We start from the raw sequence: 20,236 nt of genomic DNA on the forward strand, positions 1-20,236 counted from the left end.
TCGTAGTACATGGGAGTCGGGCACGGCCGGTGAGAGCACATACATACAAAAATGTTAGGGGGCTCGGAAAAAGCAGTATCCAACTTTGGGTTCTATTTCATTCCACGGCTCATTTTCTCGTACGCTGGGTACGGAATTTCCTTGCGGGGATTCTCTCGACTAAATGAAGGCACCGGGAAAGCATATTTGTACGTTTGTTGCCACTGTGGCTGTTTTGAGTTCGGATTCGAACGATGCGCTTGACGAGTTTTGTCCCAAGGGTCCTTGCTTCGGCCGTGAAGCACACATACGTGTAGACTTACATAGTTCAGCGTAATGTAAGCAAATGAAACCGAATTTTAGTGTTGTGAAGTAGAAGAATTGTAGCTTAAGTAGAAAATAAAGCTAATCTGGTCCCAGCGGAACTGGCGGTTGAAAAAACCTTTTCGACGTTCCACACATCGCTGGGGCGCTCACGGGTAGCGAATTTTAACTTTGCCCACCAGTGGCAAAATTATAAATGAAACTATAACTGACTACCAGTAGAGAGACCCGCGCACTGTGCATCCTGCAGCATTCCTCAGTGGAACCAAATGCCATAAAAGTGAAAAAACCGTTCCTATGGGCATCATAGAATGAAAATAAATGCGAATAGTGCTTCCGGATCCGGATGCCTCATATGCCGGAAGCATATGTATGCTCCGAACGGAGGCGGTAATTTCCAACGTAGGTGGTAAAAGAAAAAATGCGATGCCACAGCTTGCAATACCAGCAGATGATGGTGATTTTAGGGCTTCTCCTTTATTACTAGACACCTCTATCGGTCCAGAACCATTAAGCAACTTTAGATCTACGTCCGTTAGTGCGCTACGTGAAGCATCTTCAGGGACCTAAAGTCTATTGAACGTGTGATTGTTCGGGGTATTCGCTGTAATTTTTTTACGATCTACCTACTATAACTTTCTAATTTGCTGCAGTCCCGAGACCATGAGTTTTGTGTGGTTTCCTTTTCAGTTACTTTAATTGCCTTTTTTCTTAACCCCTGCACATTCCAGCACGCGGTCGTTTACGAGTTCTTCGTAAAGTTATGTAAAGAGTTTATATGTAGTTGTAATGCGCCCACTCCGTTCGATGCATGTAAAGCTATCGAATAGCAACGGTGATTGAGCGCTAAAAATGCTCATAAAAACAATATTTGCACAATATCAAAAATTGATTCTTCATAGATCCTCTACCATATACCATAAGTTTGATTGGAAAGTGATGATAGTTTAAACGATCCTTGTGAAGACTGAAGAATAAAAATGCATTTGTTTTCTGGATTTGCTACATATAATGATAGAAAGATCATTAAAAACGACTTCTTGCTAATAAAAATGATAATCATTGTCATTGACATTGTTATAGGTGTAAATATTAGGTGCTGTTTGGAGCACAAATTCATCGTTCAAGACCATAAGCCGAAGGCTTAAAATCTAAAAGAACGATTACACAAAATCTGCAATACAAAAAATAACAACAAACTATTCACTTAAGCGCTGTTTTATCTTTCTACATTTACCGACATTTTCCATCTTGATAGGAACACAGTACACGCGTGAGTGACAATGTTATGGTCCGTCGGCAGAAAAAGAGATCTTCACAAGCAAAGTTAAAATGTTGGCTTAATTTAAATTTTGTACTTACCTAACGGCTTTTTATTCTCGCCCAAACTTTTCGAAGTAAGTAATCAGTTTTGTGTTCATATCAATTTCTAAACATCGTATCTCTCTCGGTAATATTGAGGACAACTTGAACAAAAAGTAAAGCGGAAAGAGACTAGAACAGAATAGAAACAGCAACGGTTTGTATGTGCCGCTTTCGAATATAGTCTGTTTTAAGGAAATGTTCGCAAGATTCCACCACTTCGACCACACCACTTGAATGAGTTTTTAAAACAGTTTTTTATCCTGCCACATAACCCTCTGCGCTGTACGAAAAACGGCACCACGTCCGACGACTGTGTAACACCATGGATACCGGAATGTCATTCAGCGACGTGATGGATCTTGAATGTTCCGCGCTTATGAAAAAGCCTACACTTGACGGGATGTCGCGCAGGAAACAGTCTATGCACTCGCCAAAGGGGCCGGGCCAGCTAGATGAGTAAAGGAGACGACGGGCTGTAAGAGGATCTCCGCCATAGCTAGGAGCAGAGATCTAAGCGAGCACACCGGTGATACGATCTGGTTTGACGCAACGGCGCATCGTTGATCGACGAATCGACGAAGCACGTGAACGGCAAGAAGGTGTGCGTGCCGCATTAATGACGTTTGCGCAAGTGTGTGCAGCAACAGCAAACATTTCTAACGCAGGAATTTGGTGGCATAGAAACACTGTTCTCGCGAGGAACTGGCTTGCAACAACCAGCTATTGCCACCGGTCAGCAGGAAGAGCAGGCAAAGCAAACTTTCAGATTAGGCGGGCGGGCTTAAACTTAGAAAGACCCATTTCGTAATGGCACCCAAGGGCAGCCGAGGTTGAGTGAAGAGCTCGGACATAGCGAAAGCCGTGGACAGTTCATATATTTTATTCGCTCGCGCCGATTGACGAGCCACTGATCCATGGCACCCGAGATTGCCGGTGCTACGAGTTCCTGCCAAAAAGGCACTGGCCGCTTCAGATAAACGATGTCTGGCCAGGGAACGAAAATGTTTGCTGCCAGCGGATGAAATTGGAAGCAAACTTAGCAATCGCAATCGCGAACTGGCAATTGCACCGATTGAAGACCAATTTCGATCGGCCGTATGAATGATTGGAAAATAAAATCGCAATGAAATTAATCAATCAACATATCGGGCAGGCCTCGGGCATGTAAGTGTTAATTTTTCAATTTCATCATCAAGACAGTGCAAACGGCTCATGAGATGTATCAATTATTGGAAGGTGAGACAATATTCCGTTTGTGAGATGGTAGCTTGCTTCTGCTGTTTGATGTGTGCGCTGTGGTTTAGTTCCTTGGCCTGCACTGAGCCGTTGGGATATTTGGAAAATGATTTAAGTTTATGTTTCTTGTTTTTATTTTAGCCTTTTTTCCTTTTCTTGTCGTGTTTGTATGTACAAATCTAGTTACAATTGTGTTTGTTGACTGGCTGAGTTTTATTCTTCGTATGAAGTACGTTTGCTTTTTCTTTAGACCAGTAATCTCGTAACGTGTTAAAGGAAACGCGTGTTTTCATCTGCAATATCCGCGGCACGCCAGAATGAATGCTCATTCTTATAGTTTCACTGAAGGTTGGTATTTGCTGCGAGATTAACTTACACCTTAAGATTAAATATTTACGCACATTTCCATCTCAGTTTTCACACACTCATTTTTTTCAGCAGTAGATCCAAATCACCTATTTAACTCGTTTTCACCAATCTATTCCGAAAACAAATCGCGAAAAGGACCTGTTCCTGTGGGAAGGAAGCTGTCGGTCAGTTGTTTCAACCGTTAGGTCCAAAGTTTTTGTTTTTACACGGTCGTATCCAACGTAATGTAGCGTGGATCCAACTCGTCCGGCTGTCCGGGTATCTCTAATTAGCAGGACACGTTATTCTTTGTAAAATACGAAATCATTTTCGGTTCGATCGTCAGTATCATTTTCTTTTAATAGGTATTTTACTTTACCACCTCGTAAAGCTTGTTGTATGTGGTATTCTCTTTTTCAGTGCTTCTGTTTTTATTTTCCTGTAGGCATGTTTTCCCACAGTAGCGTACCGCGATTCATTTCATCTACACAGTTTATCCATATGTGTTTATAAGTTACTACTATTTTCATTCTTTGCTGTTTGCACTAATGGCGATGCACCATCGCGTACGTATTTGGATATCATCGTGTAATGTATTATTTATCTATCTGTTAATTATTTGATTTCGCGATTCATTGTTTTTTGCTTCCTTTCACTGGTTGTATTCATGTTTTGTTCAAATAATTTTCCTCGTTGTTTTTCAATTTCAAAGTGTACTTTTTACATTGTTTTGCGTTGTTTAAATCTAATTTTATATATTTCATCAGCTTAAATTTCATCATTGTAGCGGTTGTGCGGTAGATAGAACATTCCTTGATTTTTAAATATAGTTCTTTGATTTTTGCATTCATGTTTTTCTTTTACGGCCGTTTCGTTTGAGTCCTGTTTCTCGTGGAAAATCGTATACAACGTTTACGTATTTTAGGTCAATAGTTTGGACTTTGTATTGATCCAGTGTAAGATTTGACTTTGTTTAGTAATCCCATGTATTATCGTACACGCTCCAAAACCAATTGCTGGGTATGTTTAATACATTATGACAACACAAACCCCAGTCACGATAAATGCGATGGACATGCCTTCCTTGTGCACCTTAAACGCAATCAATAATTATTCTTTTCACTAGTTAACAATGAGTGAATAAGCTGATTAATAAATAAACTTTCGTACGCAGGGGCTATTTATTTAAAACGAAAAACAAACCAAAACTAGTTAATGAAAAAAAAATGATGAGTTAAGTCCGACTATGTGTTTCAAGCCAATACTACTAAATACTTGCAGCAAACGTTGGTTGACTGATTGCATTATTACAGCTTATAAGTGAAGAAAGGGCTTTTTTTGCTCAAAGAATGAAATCGGTGACGATGAAAGTGACGATGTGGGATTCTTGAGTGGGACTTACAAACAAACATTATACTATTGACTTTGGTATGAAGTGTTTGGATATTCTTGCGATGTACCGTTAATGTGCTGCAAGACGTAAGCGTTTTTATTGCAAATAAAGTTACATTTTCAGCATTTCGCTCCAATTCTAGCCAACATCTCTTCAGGTATGGGGATAATTGAAGAAAGCCTATTTTGAAACTATCTTGTATCTCTTCTGTCCTGTACCTTCCAAGTTCCGTACTTCGGTGAGTGTGCCACATTGTATCAAACGCTTCTGAAATGTTCTGATGGAAATAAAAATTACCGTTTCCGTACTGTAAAACCATATGAAATACGAGAAAACTAAATATGGTCGTTCGAATTAGGAAAACCACAAATTATCTTTAAATCTTTTCCCTGAATGGCGTACTAGTAGCAAGCATTTTCGTCTATTACGTTTCCAATATACTTCAACTGTTCAATTTTCAAAAACAATTGTTTCTCTCTCTCAAATGGTAGTTTGTTTGAGGCAACTAAGACAGCTTTCTAAAACTAATTTCAATTGTTCGTTTCTTTTCGCTTTGATTCGCTTTCATTCTATGTTTTCTTTGAAATACTAGCTCGAGATTTGTTCTCTTATCAAACATATAAAACATGCAATGTTTTTGTCTTAGACTCGACTCCTCTGCATAGTGCATGCAATTTTGTATATAAATGTTGCTCTCCCCAGTGTTTACTTGTTTTGTCTAGTACCCAAATTGCCGCTGTCCGAGCCGTGAAATGTCATTTGAAGAGTTTTAGCACAGCTTTGTACGTAACGTGTAGTTGGAATTGTCTCTCATCCCAATTTGATCGATCCTGTCCGATGATTACTACACTTTCTGGCCGTTTCGTCTACTAGCAGTGCAATAGTTTTGAAATTGCACGATTTCCTACTATTTTGTATAGACGCACTCGAACGGATGTGAGTTCTTTGTTGCGTTTATTTTATTTTTTTATTATCCAGATTGTTTTTCATTCATTAAAATTAAGTTTGAGGTCACATAAGTTGATTTAGTTACAATGTAGTTTGCAATTTCTATCTTCGCCCAGTAATATAACACGGAAATAAATGTTCAGGACGTTTTTTGTAGGGGTTGATTATATGCTTTTGTGTTCAAAGGTCGTGATACGCTGCTACACGTCGAATTTGCACTCCAACAAAACAAGTTTTGATCGTTTCAACCGAAGCACAGTCAAATCATTTGTATCCCTCTCCTCTCTCATGCAATGCATCTTAATTTGGCTACCTATTCAGCCCATTACATCTAACACATTTCTATTCGTATTGTATATGGAACGCGAAGCTTTTTCGACCAGTGATCAAACAATGGAGGTATCAGATTCTCAGAAATTGCAAGCACATGTAACGTAAAAGCTCACCTTAGCCATCGCTGACTTTGTGAGAGTGGGATGATTACTTCTTGCTGGTATGCTCCAACTTTTATGCCGGAGATTGTGGCGGTGTCATATCGTTCTCGTCGCCTGAGCCCGGTTCTCCTTTGGTCTTGTTTTCCTTTTTCCATTTCATCCGTCGGTTTTGAAACCAGATCTTAATCTGGCGTTCCGTTAGACAGAGTGCGTGCGCGATCTCGATCCTTCGTCGTCGAGTTAGATAACGATTGAAATGAAACTCCTTTTCCAGCTCCAGTGTCTGGTATCTTGTGTACGTCTGTCGACCACGTTTTCGCTCTGAAAGAATACAAGAATACCGAATTAAAACCGAAGTGTAAACGGTCCTTTACAATCAATGCTAGAAAAATATCACAATAATTTTCCCATAAAAAGAACTGGTTTCTCTCAGTTGTGGTGTTAATTAACCATATCTTCAGTGTAAAATATTCAACTACGATTATTGCATATGACTGGTTATGGATTAGACTAATTACGACCGTTTCAAAAAATGTTTAACACTCAGCTAGTATGTTAGCTATTGTTCTACCTATCAATGAGGAAATGAAAGGATATTGAATCATAGCCCATAGGACCCATCCAACATATGGATTGACAGTACACACAAAAGCCTTTGAGATACGTTGTGCTCGCAAATATTTGCTTTTTGAGGCTATATAAAACTATAGAGGTGTTAAACCGGCGTTGGACTTCAAACCAACGTTCAATCCTTCACATCAATACATGCCGAAATCATTGATATCCATTTAATAGAATCAGAATTTGAAGAGAATATGATAGTTCACACAAAGCCATTACATTTCAACCAGCAGAACATGAGGATAATAGTTAAAACACATCTAGATTTTAAATTCAATAGTAAACTAATAGTAATCGTCACAGAGTTATGCTCAAGCCATTCGGTTCATTTTGGTTCTTTTTATACAGGACCCTATTACGGTAACGTTAAATCCACTTGTATCAGCAACATTTCTGTATAAACATTTCTAGATGCTGTTACGTTATACTGATGTATGCCTTAATCAGTTCAATTTATCTTTTTTCACAGCCATACAATACAACACGAACGCAAAATGTAAGCCTCTAACGACATTATAATTAGAGTTCGTATCCATTAGGCCCCATGTAGAGGCTGCGCGCTTTGATCACGGTTGGGAAACCGCGACATATAACTGCAACATAAACGAAAACCAAATTGATTGAAAAGGTGGCCGTATGCGTGGCTTTCATTAAGATTTCAAATCACGGGAGAGAAAAAGGTGAAAATCTATTTTCTACCGAATTTTCTCCCTAATTGGATATCATTTAACGCAGTCGGCTTAGAGCGCCGGTACATTAAACGCGTCAAGGAAATGCTGTAACCGAATGATGATGGTTTCGTCGGGTACACTCGCCTTTCTAGCAATGAGCATGAGATTTCAAATTAATGCCGAATTTCAGTCCATTTTCCCGGCTAGCCATGGCCGGGGCAATGAGAGCGTGTGCATGAGAACAGTGGAAATGAGATTTCCGATGATGGATAATTCGATTTTTTGCTACCCTCGCTCCCCAGTTCCCTTACACCCTTGAAACACTCTAGCAGTCTGCTTTCATGTGCCATTAAGGAATTTTGTTTGGCTGTTGTTTGGCCCCACTGCAACCGTTCGGCTGCTCCGTCGTCGGTTCGTCGGTCGTTGGACACTCTAATTACCTATTCACCGCTCCCGATCGGGCAACATGGAAACGGTAGGGCAAGACAAAAGATGAAAATGCCGTTTACGATAGCTCAAAGAACCGTCCGCAGATCGTTACGATGGCGCAGGAGCGAACCGTGGAGCCCCAAAACGATCAACTTTTTTTTCGCACTGTCGAATCTCACGCAAAAGTTGGCCCAAATCGCGGTGCATGTACCGAAGGGTGCCGAAGTTGTGTACGTGGGAGTTGAAAGTTGATCGAAGACAAGGGGACAAAGGAAAGCCTGTTACAGCACAGAGCAGCCGAATCCCTCATCACGTCCCCAGTGAAAACTTTTATTCCGGTTTCGCAATATTCAGTTATTGTAGTTTTTCTTACTATTTTATAAGGATTTTCTCCGCAAAGCGCTTTTCTCGGTGCTATCTTTCTCGTTCTATTTGATACACTTTGTTCCCGGTGACCAGCGGCCGCGAAACCGGCGATGATGGTTGGGTGGTTAGTCCTGCATGTTTTCGATTAGCCTCCGCTTTCGAAACCGTCTTGCTGTGCGCGTGATAAAGAGCGAAACATCCATGGCCCCATCCTGAGCTGCACACGGAAAACGAGACGGATAACGCACTGGACAGAAGGGACCTGCCGGAGGAGGACCAACGAAGAGAGCTCTTGTTCATGCTCCAGTCAGCTGTCAAATCTTTTGATATGGGTGCTTGAGCTCGCCAAACCTTTCTTCCGACATCCATCCCAGAGTGTCTTCGTGAAGCTGGGGCCGTTTCCTGGGACGGACCGAAACCTGTACCCTTCTCGTACGCGCCAAGACTTAAAGGGCCTTTCTCGTCGATTCCGCTCGGTTTTGCTGCTTATTATTCATCTTCAGTTGGTTGGTGGTGCTCCTTTGGAAGGGAATTTCTTTTTCTTTTTCTCTTTTTCGCTTGCATTTTTTTCTGATCTTTTCCGTCGGCCCTTTCCGACGCGAGACGAAGGATCTTCAAGGACTTGCTTTTTTTCCTCGCGTCAAAGCTAGCCGTCCCATCCTTTAGAATGGCGGGCCACAATGATGGAGGACGGTTATCCGAAGGATGGCCCAAAATAAGAAAGCAGATGGAGAAAGTGGCCACCAAACCAGCACACACACACACACACAGATATGTTTAGAAAAAAACGCATACACGCAAAAACATACAACACACATTTTTCTTAGATAGGTTGGTCTCTAAAAAACAACTTTGGGCACCGCGATAGAGGCACTGCTTCGCTTTGAGTCCCTCATTAACACATGCCGACGACAATGGACTTGAAATGGGAATGGAATAATATACAAATAGACAAGGAACTGAAAATATATACTGCAGGTTGCACATTCATGTGTATGAACCCCGATTGGTTGGGCTGAAAAAGGGGTGACTGTACACATTGTGCATTCATTTGACATTCTTGCCACCTATTTGGTTTCGATTCAGGCCAGGGTGATGCAGAGCGCCTGTTATTACGAATCCCAAAGGCCACAACACGCTGCGGAAATTTTAGGTGAATAGCGCTGCAAAATTTCAACCGAAGACCAGCCAAACACAAGGCCTCGAAGGAAAGGATTAAAAAGTAATCATACAAATGACAGGAAGGTACATTTACAATGACGAGTTTTTTAGGCGTGGAATCAATTTCGTTACCCCGGCAGAGCCGGGTGCAAACGAGTCCCGTGAGCGGGGTGCACAAGAAATGAATATTTAATAACGCCATAATCAAGGGCCGAGGGAGGAATGCTTCGCCCGTTTGCCGGGCACGGGCATTAAACTGTGCGCAATCGTTGTTTCCCAGGGAAATCACGATCATGAAAGTAATTAAAATCGTATTAAACATACAACTATGGCGATCTTGGCGGCCCCTGGCTATCACAGGGGCACAAAGGGGGTATTAGGGGATGTGCGGTGTGCGTGTGTGTGTGGTTTTGTTTGTTTGGAGCGTTGACGAGCGCTAGAAGCACCGTGTACTAAGTGATGTCATTATGAAAGTTGCAACGGCATCAGGGCAAAGTGTATTTACTCTGTGTGGCCGATCACTCGCCGGCCGATATACATACAAACGATGTGAATAAGTAACAAAACTGTAGAATATGTACAACTGTGGTATGAAAAGCCGACCATATTCATTACATTAAACATAAGCAAAACATTCCATACGTTGTTCCTTATTTTTACAACATCAACTATTTTGTGTTTTTCAACAAACCATCAAAATTTTGTCGAAAGCACCATAAAACGTGGCTCTGAAACAACGTTCAGCATGAACTAGCTGAAACCGCTTTCTTTGTTACCTTCGGCAGCGGCAGTTTGAAAAATGTCTTTATTTCAATTCATGCATAATGACTTTATCCACCATTTTCTTTTTCTTTCGGACGTTTCGCTTTGGAATTATCGATCCTCCATTCACCCATCAACTGAGTCCTTCGTTTCAGCCGGTTCACTCGAACTCGAACCCACCATACTTTTTTATTGATAAACGAATTTTTAAGTTGATTTATCAAAAAGAGATGTACTGAAAATCTATTCTTGCATCTGTCAAAAATATTGGCCTATTCGGGTTTGTAAAAATTGGTTGCGAAACTGCATGGGGAAATACAAAACCAATTTTATTTTCCTTCGCCTATGCGTCTTCAAAATGGTTTCATTTGAGGCACTCTTTGCTTAGGCACTTTTCGGTCCCAAATAGAAACTCGAAAAACCTAATTCATGCCAAATCAGTAAGCCTTTTTCTGCGGTTTGGAACTGCCTATGGCTGTGCCATGCTGTCGGATCCAATTTCTTGCACACGGCCATATTACCTGGACCAAGGAGCTGTGCTCGCTGTGAGCTCAAGAGCTAACGGTTCAAAGGCAGCAATGAGTAAATCGGGAAAAATTGCAGGAAATTGAGAGCTAAAGTAAAATGTATCACCAACATTAGCAACATACACGGTGTCTACTCAATCTCGTACGCACTGTGCTTAAACTCACCGGTACGGGCACCAATAGCGAGTGATCTGTAAGTCCAGTGGCGCAGGAAATAATTGGTAACATAAAAATCGCGACACTGACCACCGTCGACCACCGTAGACATGTTCACTTTGTTGAATATGTTTTCCACTTTATGCAATCTCATTCTTGACACATCTTCCGACCTTCGTATTTGTGCTCGTGTACAAAGTGTTGCCAGTGATGATATTAGTTTCAAACAGTTTGTTTTCCACAAAGCACGTTTTCAAACAAACATCAACTCACAGAGATACTGTTTACCCATTGAGTTGAGGATTGACAATTTCGTATAGTTTTGATTGCATACGACGCCAGAGTGAAGAGTGTATTCCGAAATATGTTGGATCCCAGATAAATCCCAGTTTAAAACAAACATCGTTACCGAAGAAAGAAACGAAGTTTCACAGGGAGCGAGTCAACATCGCCAAACAAGGAGCAGGAGCACAAGAAAGGCCCCACTTCAGCAAATACTTTTGCATGAAGGCTCTCGTGGCGGCCGCTCTCGTTTGCAAAACGAGAGGGAAAGTTCATCAACAAGTGGGCCATATTTTAAAAAATACTGGCACCGGCGCTAAGCGCAGAGAGAAGTGGCTGAATAAAACTTCCCACCTCGCAATGAGAAGCTGATGTCGGTGTCATCATCCCCTTTCATCTCGTATGCCATCGCCAAGAGCCACGGCACCATTTGGACACGTCGCCAGAGAGCAGCGGAGAGCTAGGGCGAGGTGTGGAAACTCTGCGGAGAACAGATAACGATCAATAATAAATTTTGGCTGGTTGAGTTTGCATTTTCAGCAACAAGCCGTCATGACGACGAAACTTTAGGAACATAGGTTTATCCCACGAGCCAGGAGCCAGCGTCTGTGAATGAAGTTTCTTTGAGTAAGGCCATTGATTGCGTGAAAGTGGAGTGTAGAAATCATCGCACTGAAGGGTGACATATTGAAAACGCGCTCTAAGGTTTGAGCAGAGGCCATTTCTAACTTGTTTTTCTATTTATTTGCTGAAAGCTTGTCGAATTCGTGATTTTATCTCACAATGAGATATTTGCATGATGCAACTTTCAGAATTTATTTATCAGGATTTCAACATTCGTTTAAGACATTGCGGTGGGTACTTTGGAGACAATTATGACTTTAAGGTCTTTGTGAGGTCCATGTACATGTGTTCCTTGTGATTCCCTTACAGCTTACGCGTCACGTTACACCCATGTGAAAGATACAAATTTTTAATCCTGCCCTTGGCCACTTTCTTCCCCGCCTTCAGCCACAAGATCCGTGGAGTAAAGTGAAAAATATGTTCCTCTACTACAAGGCGTTCGATCCGAGTTTTCCTTTCTCTACATTCGTTTGGTTGCTCTTCCCTTACGGTTCTTCAATCGTGTGGGACATGGACTTTTTTCTACTCCCCGAGCTCTAGGCGGTGTGGTCTTCCGGCGACGAGCGTAGGTAACAGAGGAACAGCAGCAAGCCGGTCTGAACGGTGAGCGAAAGAGTAGGCCTAGAAGATTTTCACAGTCTTTCCCATTTCCCTTCGCCTCAGCGATTGTTTCTTGCGGGCAAACGCCGCCGCCGTGTGACAGTGAAAAATATCGAAAAGTCTTCGCCTACCGCCTGAGCTAAGCCTGCTAAGGCCGGAACTGGGAAAAGATGGATGCTTGGGACGATCGGAAGCACTTTCTTTTCTTTCTTCTGCGCGGCAATCGACAGGAAACAGTTGATGCTCGGTCTTTGATAACATTGAAGAACCGATCTCTTATGACGCATGCCGTGAAAGTATCGACTTCTTTACGCACCTTGTGCCGCAGTCTTGTGTGCATGTGCCGGGCGTGTGACACGCAAGCATACACCACCAGCACACACCCTCTTAGAACCGACGCCTATGGCGGCATTTATCAACATCGGAAACACAATCAAAAGCGATTTTTCACCGAACTTCCACCAGCCTCGGGAGGAAATCTGCCATTCTGTGTCCAGCCCCCCCGGGCCGGGAGCATCTTTGGCTTTCAGCGAGCACACCTTCGTCGGTAGAGACGCTCGCTAAGAAAATCCATTCCTTGCTCGAACTGGCAATTCTTCGGTAAATGTCTGGGAAGCTGTCGAATGGAATGCTGATCGCTTTCGGAAGGAAAATGAATTATTTATACAAGTCAAGTGCCCTGCCTTACGTGGGGGCAGCCCCCAGAATCTATTTCGCATGCGTTGGACATGCGAAATGTCTCACAAGGAACGCCTGGCCAAGGACCTACGGGAATCTTTGATGCTTGATAGCTATCGGTCACGGCAATCAAGTGCGCTGCGCTCTTGGGTTGGCACATCACACTGTTCGGCCTTATCTGCAGCTTCGGTTGATGACTTTTTAAGACTTTCTACTTGAAGATGTGTCGTCCTGCGTGATGCGTGTCGAGGCCAAAGAGGCTTGCGTTTCGCAACCTGCCAAGGTGAGGATCGAAACGCAATCACGTCTCCGGGCAGCAGCGCTCTGTTTCGTCATGTCCGAGTGTAATCTTGCAATGAATAGCTAGGATTACGCGTTTCGCTACCTCACCGCTCTCTCTAGTCGTGGTTTTCCGTCAAGCCGTAGAAAAGTTTTACAATACTGGCCCCGGATGGAAGCGAAAACGTCGCATCGCACTGATTCGTCAACCCGTGGGTCGGGTTTGTTTTCAAACTTTCCAATAACCGGCAAATGCCTATCAAAAGAGCGTTGTGCAGTATTGTGCACATTTTCGCAAACTCGTTGCGAGGGCCTGCGAAGTGTTGTAAATTACGCCATAAATACGACTGGAAACTGAAGCATGCAAATGAACCAACAGGGGACGGGGACACCCTTGTCAACCAACTCCTTAGGTTCCACGGGCCGAAACAGAAGGTGCCCGGAGCCATTTCTCCTACATTGTAGACGGATAAATGCACAATTGCAAATGAATTCGATGTCCGACGTCGCAGCACAGTCGGTCACAGACCTCCGAAAGAACACCGCCGACGGTCCTCGCCGGGAGACGACATTGTGTGCAAAGGATAAGCAAAGCAAAAACCCCACACAAATCCCGAACGATCGGGTAAAAGTAGAGCACATTCTCGGTGGCCCGGGCCCGGGTTGCCTCAGCGTGATAATTATGGTCCGCTCTTCGGCCCCTTGCTGAACCAGTTTGGGATGATAAAAGTCCCAGACGGACGGACGCAATTCGACACGAAGCAATAGTTAGTTACACAAGCGAAAGTGACCGAATGCAAGCGAAAGTAACCCGAAAGTGCCTCCTGGCGTGAACTTAGAATATTACACTTTATCGGCTATCGGCACACTGTGCAAAGGATCTTTTTGTTGAGAAATTCCATGAAGCATGGGCGAAAGTTTTTAACCGTTCGTTGATTTGTTGAACAAAGAAATGCGTAATGAAAACCCTCTGAGAGGTAGCTACAAATGGAATAACACTGAATCGCTCGTTAACATTGTTCGATACGTTAAAGGATTCCCTCGCTACGACTCACACTGATGCTGATTACTATTATGCTGGATGTAAAACGAATAATTGGGTTCAAGGAAGGTAGGAAACAAGTCCAATCGTTCATATAAAAATGAACATAAAATTGTTCATTATGAGAGATTGTTCGTAAAGTTTCAAGTGTGTTTTCCCATTTCAAAATGGATTCCGTCTTCCTAACTTCTAGTCAAATCACCGACCCGACCGTGTTCGGATTGGCTAGCCAAAAGCGTTCTTGTCGAAAAGGAAAAAAATGGTTTTATCGTGGCCTTCGCTGGTCTTACAAGGATGAGTTGTATTTTGTAGAACTTTCATAGTTAACCGCAGCCCGGCGATTGCAGCCTTCCGATGATTAATGATCTCTGATCGCAGGACTGGATTTGGATGTGCTCCTTCTTCTTACGATGCCCGGCCGAAGCGGAATAGGCGAGTTCGGCCAGTGCTGCATTTCAATGCTGTACTTCAATGAAATTAAAACCTGTCAATCATAGCCATCAACGGCAACACAAATATAATTAGTGGCCGCGTAGGCTCGGCCCATGGCAACGAGTATGGTAGATGATCTTTTTCCACGGTAATGGGGCGTCAACGGACGCTCGGTGGCTCGGTAGAAGATGGACGATCGAGAAGCATAAAATTAAAAAATCATTAGGAAGCCATTTTGACGCGCTCCGGTTGATACGCATTAATGCACAGTATTTCTCACATACTTCCACCGAGGCCACGGGCCGCTAGCCGTACGGGGCAACGTACGGGCGGGTGTACCGAGGGGCAGCTGGCGTGCCTTGCCACAAGTATCAGAGCACAGGACGTGAAACTAAATAGAAGGTAGATTAGTCAATAATCGTAATATAATTTCAAAACAGTTCTTGTTCTGTGTACTTCGACACTGTGCGCCGGAAATTAATTGCAGAACTCATTCTTGGCAAGAAAATTGATCACATACCATCCAAGGTGATGTGGAATTAGTCTCCGTGGAAAGTGTAAAGGTGCCAATTTTCGACTTTTGAACCATACATAAGGAAAGCATCTTTAAACAGAAGATAACAGAGAAAAAAAATGCTCAAAACTGTAGCAAGATCAAAGTAGCACCCCTCTAGCTTTGGCGGCGTCCAGACGGGGACCCAAATTTTGACGGCGCTACACAAGGCGTATGAAATAAATGGAATTAAAATTAATTTCATTTCATTAATCTCGTAGTGCAGCTTCAGGTCCGATGGGCCGCTCTCTGGAGCGCTCCGGCTTCAACTCTTCTGCCTTGTTTTTGATTTTTTCTGTTGTTTTTCGTACCGCTTCGCCCAGTCATGTTGAAGAAGGTGTGCATTTTCTGATGGCATTGGAAAGGTCTGTAAATGTTGTAGTTTTCAGTACTATTTGAAGCATGTTGGACATTTCAGATTACCTTTGCCGGGTACTCAAAAGTTTTACTTTCTTCGGCTTTTCTGCCGCAGGACAAAATACTCTTGCGCATTTATTCCGCATTCGAAAAGGTACAGAAAAGATGGGCCTTCTGCAGGAGAGCACCAACTGGAGATCTGTCAGATCTCCAGAGCAAGTGGAACATCGTCCATAAAAGAGACACGAAAACAATAGTAATTCTTCATGTGAAGCACAGAAATTAAAAGCATATTAGGAACTGGAGATCGGTTACATGTAAAATAGTTAGCAGCTTTGGGTAAATGTGTCTCAATACAAATAGAACATCTGGTGCCGAACAATATTTAGCACAAAGTCCAAGTCCAAGGCAGGAATCTTCTGTAGCATTCTTCCGATAAGATTACGTACCGAACTGACTCCTCATCCAGGGATATAGCGGTGACTGCAAGCCGGAGTTGGCGTTCTGACTATTTGGCGGTGGCTGTTGTCCTTGGTGAAGTTGGGGAGGTTGTTGGTGCATCATATTTGGCGGTTGTTGTGGCACGACCCCCGGGGGCCCGCCGGCCGCGTTCGCGTACATGCCCATGTGCTGCGGATTTTGATGCACTTGCTCCGGATAGCATTCCTGGAACGAGGTACGCGGGTTGGTGGTGGGTGCCCTTTCCTGATTACGCGAGACATTTCGCACTCACCTGTCCCTGTGCGTGGCCCATGTGGTGCTGAGGTATTGTCATTTGCGCCGTGCTCATATGATGGCCCATCTGCTCGAGCGGAGGAGATCCATTCTCTGCCCCGTACGTACCCAGCCCGGTTGGGCCGTTGCCTACGGCGGCCTGTAATTTACAGCTTGCGTAAACGATTGGTTGCTGTTGCTGCGGTTGTACTTGCGTTTGCTGCAAAGGATTGCCATTCGTTTGCGGAGGTATCACACCACCCACCTGGCTCGACGGACTATCGGCACGCGCGTACCCGGCCGGATCCATCGTCTGCTGATAGTAACCCATCCGATCGTACGGCGGAAACCGCGGATACGGAGGCATATTGGCCTGGTTGGCGTGGGTCTGATTGTGGTGGCTGTACATTTGCTGGCTCGTGTCCAGCCCGTCGACGCCCGTCCCCGGGTAGTGGCCGTGCATGTCGGAGTTCATGTAGGAATTGGTGAAGTATGACGTCATGCTTTCACAGTTATTTGTACTCATAGTCATGGTGAATGGTTATCTTTGTTTATCGCGCCAACTATTACTTCACCCACGACCAACCTTGTGATCGTTTTCTTTCCGGTTGGTTCGATTGGCCTCCCGGCTCTGAGTTCCGCTTAGATTAGGTCAGTTCTCTTTACCAAATGTCGCCTTTGGTTTGCTCTCGATCGTTGTTGTTATGGTACATTGAGGACACGACGGGCTCTATCTCTCTCTCTCTCTCTGACGGGGTTTGTTTTACAAAAAATATCACAAAAAGTGCACAGCTTGTATCTTCAATTTGGTTTGCTTGATGTCCGGGCAAAGGATGTGTTGCGATCTGAGAAAGCGGCCAGAGCACTCAGTATGGACCGAATCCGGCAGCCCGATCGAGAGTATGCGTCCAAGAGCACTTCTCTAGTGTGTTGTGTTACTAGCAGGGATTGCTACGGCCGACAAACGAACAGGATACATAGGACTACAGGAACTTATTCAGCTATGATATCGCATCGCAAAAAGCATGGTTCTGGTCTCGGCCGGTCTCTAATCAGGCGACCGAGCTTTAATCGGGCGACAGACGGTAGCGTGAACTAAATAGAGCCGCACACAAACGAGACCGGTGCTCATGCGATCGTTCGTGACGTAAGCCAATCAGTAGATAGCGTCTTTGCCAATCGAGTGTTGACTTGTTTTCACACGGAACTGGATTGGAAGCAGCAGGCTGATCGAAACCAAGAAGAAGTACAGTCGACTAAAAACCGAAACTAAACGCTAAAGCTCCCGGCGCCGGTTCAGGTCAGCTCATCAAAACACATCGATTGAGCGCTATTACGTAAAATGCGTTTCACGAAGAGTCAGGATCTGGATCTGGAACGAAATCGAAAGAAAAACGTAGTTAAACGATGGTCGTGTAAAACTGTTATATGGGTTTGAGGCAAGTTTTCTTTCATAGTGCGGTATTTTCAACGAACGTAAAGAAAACTCATAAAATCAACTAAAAGCTGGTGCTTTTTAAAATGTTCTGCGTCAACGACCATTTATACAAAACACCAAAATTAATCTCATCTGTAATCAAGAATCAAGATGTATTTATTAAAGTATGACGATAACTAAGGTTTGTGATGATGACTAAAGATTGCTTAAATAACCTGTTAAGGTTCGGTAACGATAAACGCTATCACATTAGTCCCGATTTCGTCGTCTTTACTCGCGGCTTGTATTTCATTTTTAAATTTCGTTGCTTTCGCCGTTTCGAACATTGCGGCGACATGTTTCTTCCAGACGGACACGGGGCGACATTTACAAACTTTTCTCATGTAGTATGTCAAAGAAAATTAAAAACATCGCCGCGAGAGTCCGTACCGTTCAATTATCTAGACAGAACCGAGTGACTGTATTCTTTTACGAGGTCTAGGTGATGCACCGTCAGCCGTGGCAAAGCTGAGACAGTAACATACCGGCTAACATTAGAATATCGCCAGGATCCATAAATGAAAGACCGATGTTCATAGTGGTACAATTACAAAATCCGATGGCAGAAGACGAATCCGAAGGAAGCGGTTCTACTGCCGCATCTCAGTCGTAGCATTTTGGCTGCGCCAACGTCAACATTGGACGTTCGCCACGACAGGCTGGTCTCGTGAAAGTGACTAATTTCATTTCATGTTATTTTCGAGATTTGTTACCCACATGAGAAGCGATGAGCCATAGCGTCTTCAATGCATTCAATGTGCAGCCAGCGCGAGCGTATAATCATAATTACGCCCAAGGATTACCGTGCGTAGGGAGTTTCGCGCAATCGCACACACCCAAAACCACGGCCAGCGCCGCCAAATGAAGCCATGCTTGCAGAGGGATTACTGATCTTCTTAATAGAATTTTCTCGTGGTTCCGCTGGCCCCCCGAGACTAGGAACGACAGCAGACAGAAGAATTTATTAAGCACAATGATAAATAGAGTGGCAGATCTTTCAGCATGTAAACATTTTACTCGATTTAATGCAAAACTGAGCCGTAAGAAGAAATAAACCATAACAATGAATAAGTAAAAATACTGAACGCTCTACCAGAACACGGCCGTTGGCTAAAATGAAGCCGAAGCAGTCACGGCACTTTTAGTGTTCAAAACCTGATCAAATTCATACTCATTACTTGTTGTTCAGCATTTAGCTTATCTGGTTCTGAACGCGTTGATATCACAACTAGTCATCAGAAATGCATGATTGCGCAATATAATAAGAAATGTTCCAACAGACAAAGAGATTTGTCCAATGGACTGGTTGCATTCTCAGTGTTTGTAGAGATTCTCTGCCTAGTAATGCTGGTCGGACTCGTCCATAAATCAAGGTCCTTCCCCTCAAAACCAATAGGTTCCATTTATCAGTCGACGTATTTACCATTTTAGGTGGTGGACCATTCCCGATTCTTGTCACTACCTCTAAGAACAGGCCAACTGGCCAACTGGAGTGATCATATGACCTAAGATAACGTATGGCATATCCCAAAAAACCACATTCATCATTTGATTTAATTAAACTTAATTGAATTTAAAGCGAGTAAACATATACTGGTAGCATCAGGGCTCTTTTAAGCTGAAGCGAACATGAACTAAAACAGTTCACTTCCCCATAGAGTGATGTCGGTGCCGTCTTCACTCGCCTTAACGATGCAAACACTAACAAAAAATGGTACATAGGAACGGTGGAAACCTTACGACCAGCGTTTCGAACCGAGAGGCGAAGTTATGCAATATAAAGCTAATGTGTGTTGGATCAATTATAAGAACAAATTCGTAAATGAATATTCTCATTCATAGCGTTCACTGCATTCTTTTTATAAGTTAAAATGTGAGTGTAAAATTCTATAACAAAAATGTCGTCACCCAAGTTATAGAGAATATTTATCCGTGCAACACCACGAACAACGGGTGCGTACTACGGAGTAAAGCATTACTATCGGTACATATTCCAGAACGACATATTTCTTGCCTTCCAGTCGACTATTGCCGGCGCACTGAAGCGTACTAATTCGACGACAACCGAGCAGCACATGCCAGAGCAATAAGGATGAAGCCAGGAATTCAACGATGATTCCGCTGACTAAGGCCGAATCTAGGACCTTTTAATGATAGGCATTCAGTGGTGAATAGTGTACGCTTTGCAGAATGTAAGATTTGCCCTCACTAACACGCCTCGAAACGGAGCGTTCCTTACTTAACGCGTTTTGCAGTACGCAGTCGATGGTGACAGAGGCGACAACGGTTATGGCGAATACAGCGACATATCAACGTCCACATATTTATTCTTCTCTATTCTGGGGCTGACCGTGGTTAGCCATGTAGGGCACGGCCGTCCGCCGAAGCCGAGAAGCATAGTTGAATCAAAAGGCACAACAGCAGAACCGGAACGAGATTGTGGGTGCCGAGCGACGCCTGCGAATTTTCTCCGTGGCG

General features: G+C 43.5%; 1 protein-coding gene across 1 annotated transcript; it reads right to left on the reverse strand.

Moving 5' to 3' along the window:
* Positions 1-6,100: 6,100 nt before the first annotated feature.
* Positions 6,101-16,813, reverse strand: LOC128271741 (homeotic protein antennapedia). Its single transcript, XM_053009369.1, has 3 exons — positions 16,301-16,813; positions 16,017-16,233; positions 6,101-6,348 (listed from the first exon to the last, which is right to left on the reverse strand). The coding sequence occupies exons 1-3, from the start codon at positions 16,811-16,813 to the stop codon at positions 6,101-6,103; spliced, it is 978 nt and encodes a 325-aa protein (XP_052865329.1).
* Between the last annotated feature and the right edge of the window lie 3,423 nt (positions 16,814-20,236).

This window comes from Anopheles cruzii, chromosome 3 (assembly GCF_943734635.1).
Source record: "Anopheles cruzii chromosome 3, idAnoCruzAS_RS32_06, whole genome shotgun sequence".
In the NCBI taxonomy this organism is placed as follows: Eukaryota; Metazoa; Arthropoda; class Insecta; order Diptera; family Culicidae; genus Anopheles; species Anopheles cruzii.

Coding starts and splice junctions, on each gene's coding strand:
- LOC128271741 (XM_053009369.1), bottom strand. CDS start 16,813: ATGACTATGAGTACAAATAACTGTGAAAGCATGACGTCATACTTCACC. Junction 16,234..16,300: donor TGGGCCACGCACAGGGACAG/GTGAGTGCGAAA, acceptor ACCTCGTTCCAG/GAATGCTATCCGGAGCAAGT. Junction 6,349..16,016: donor CTGGATGAGGAGTCAGTTCG/GTACGTAATCTT, acceptor GTATTCTTTCAG/AGCGAAAACGTGGTCGACAG.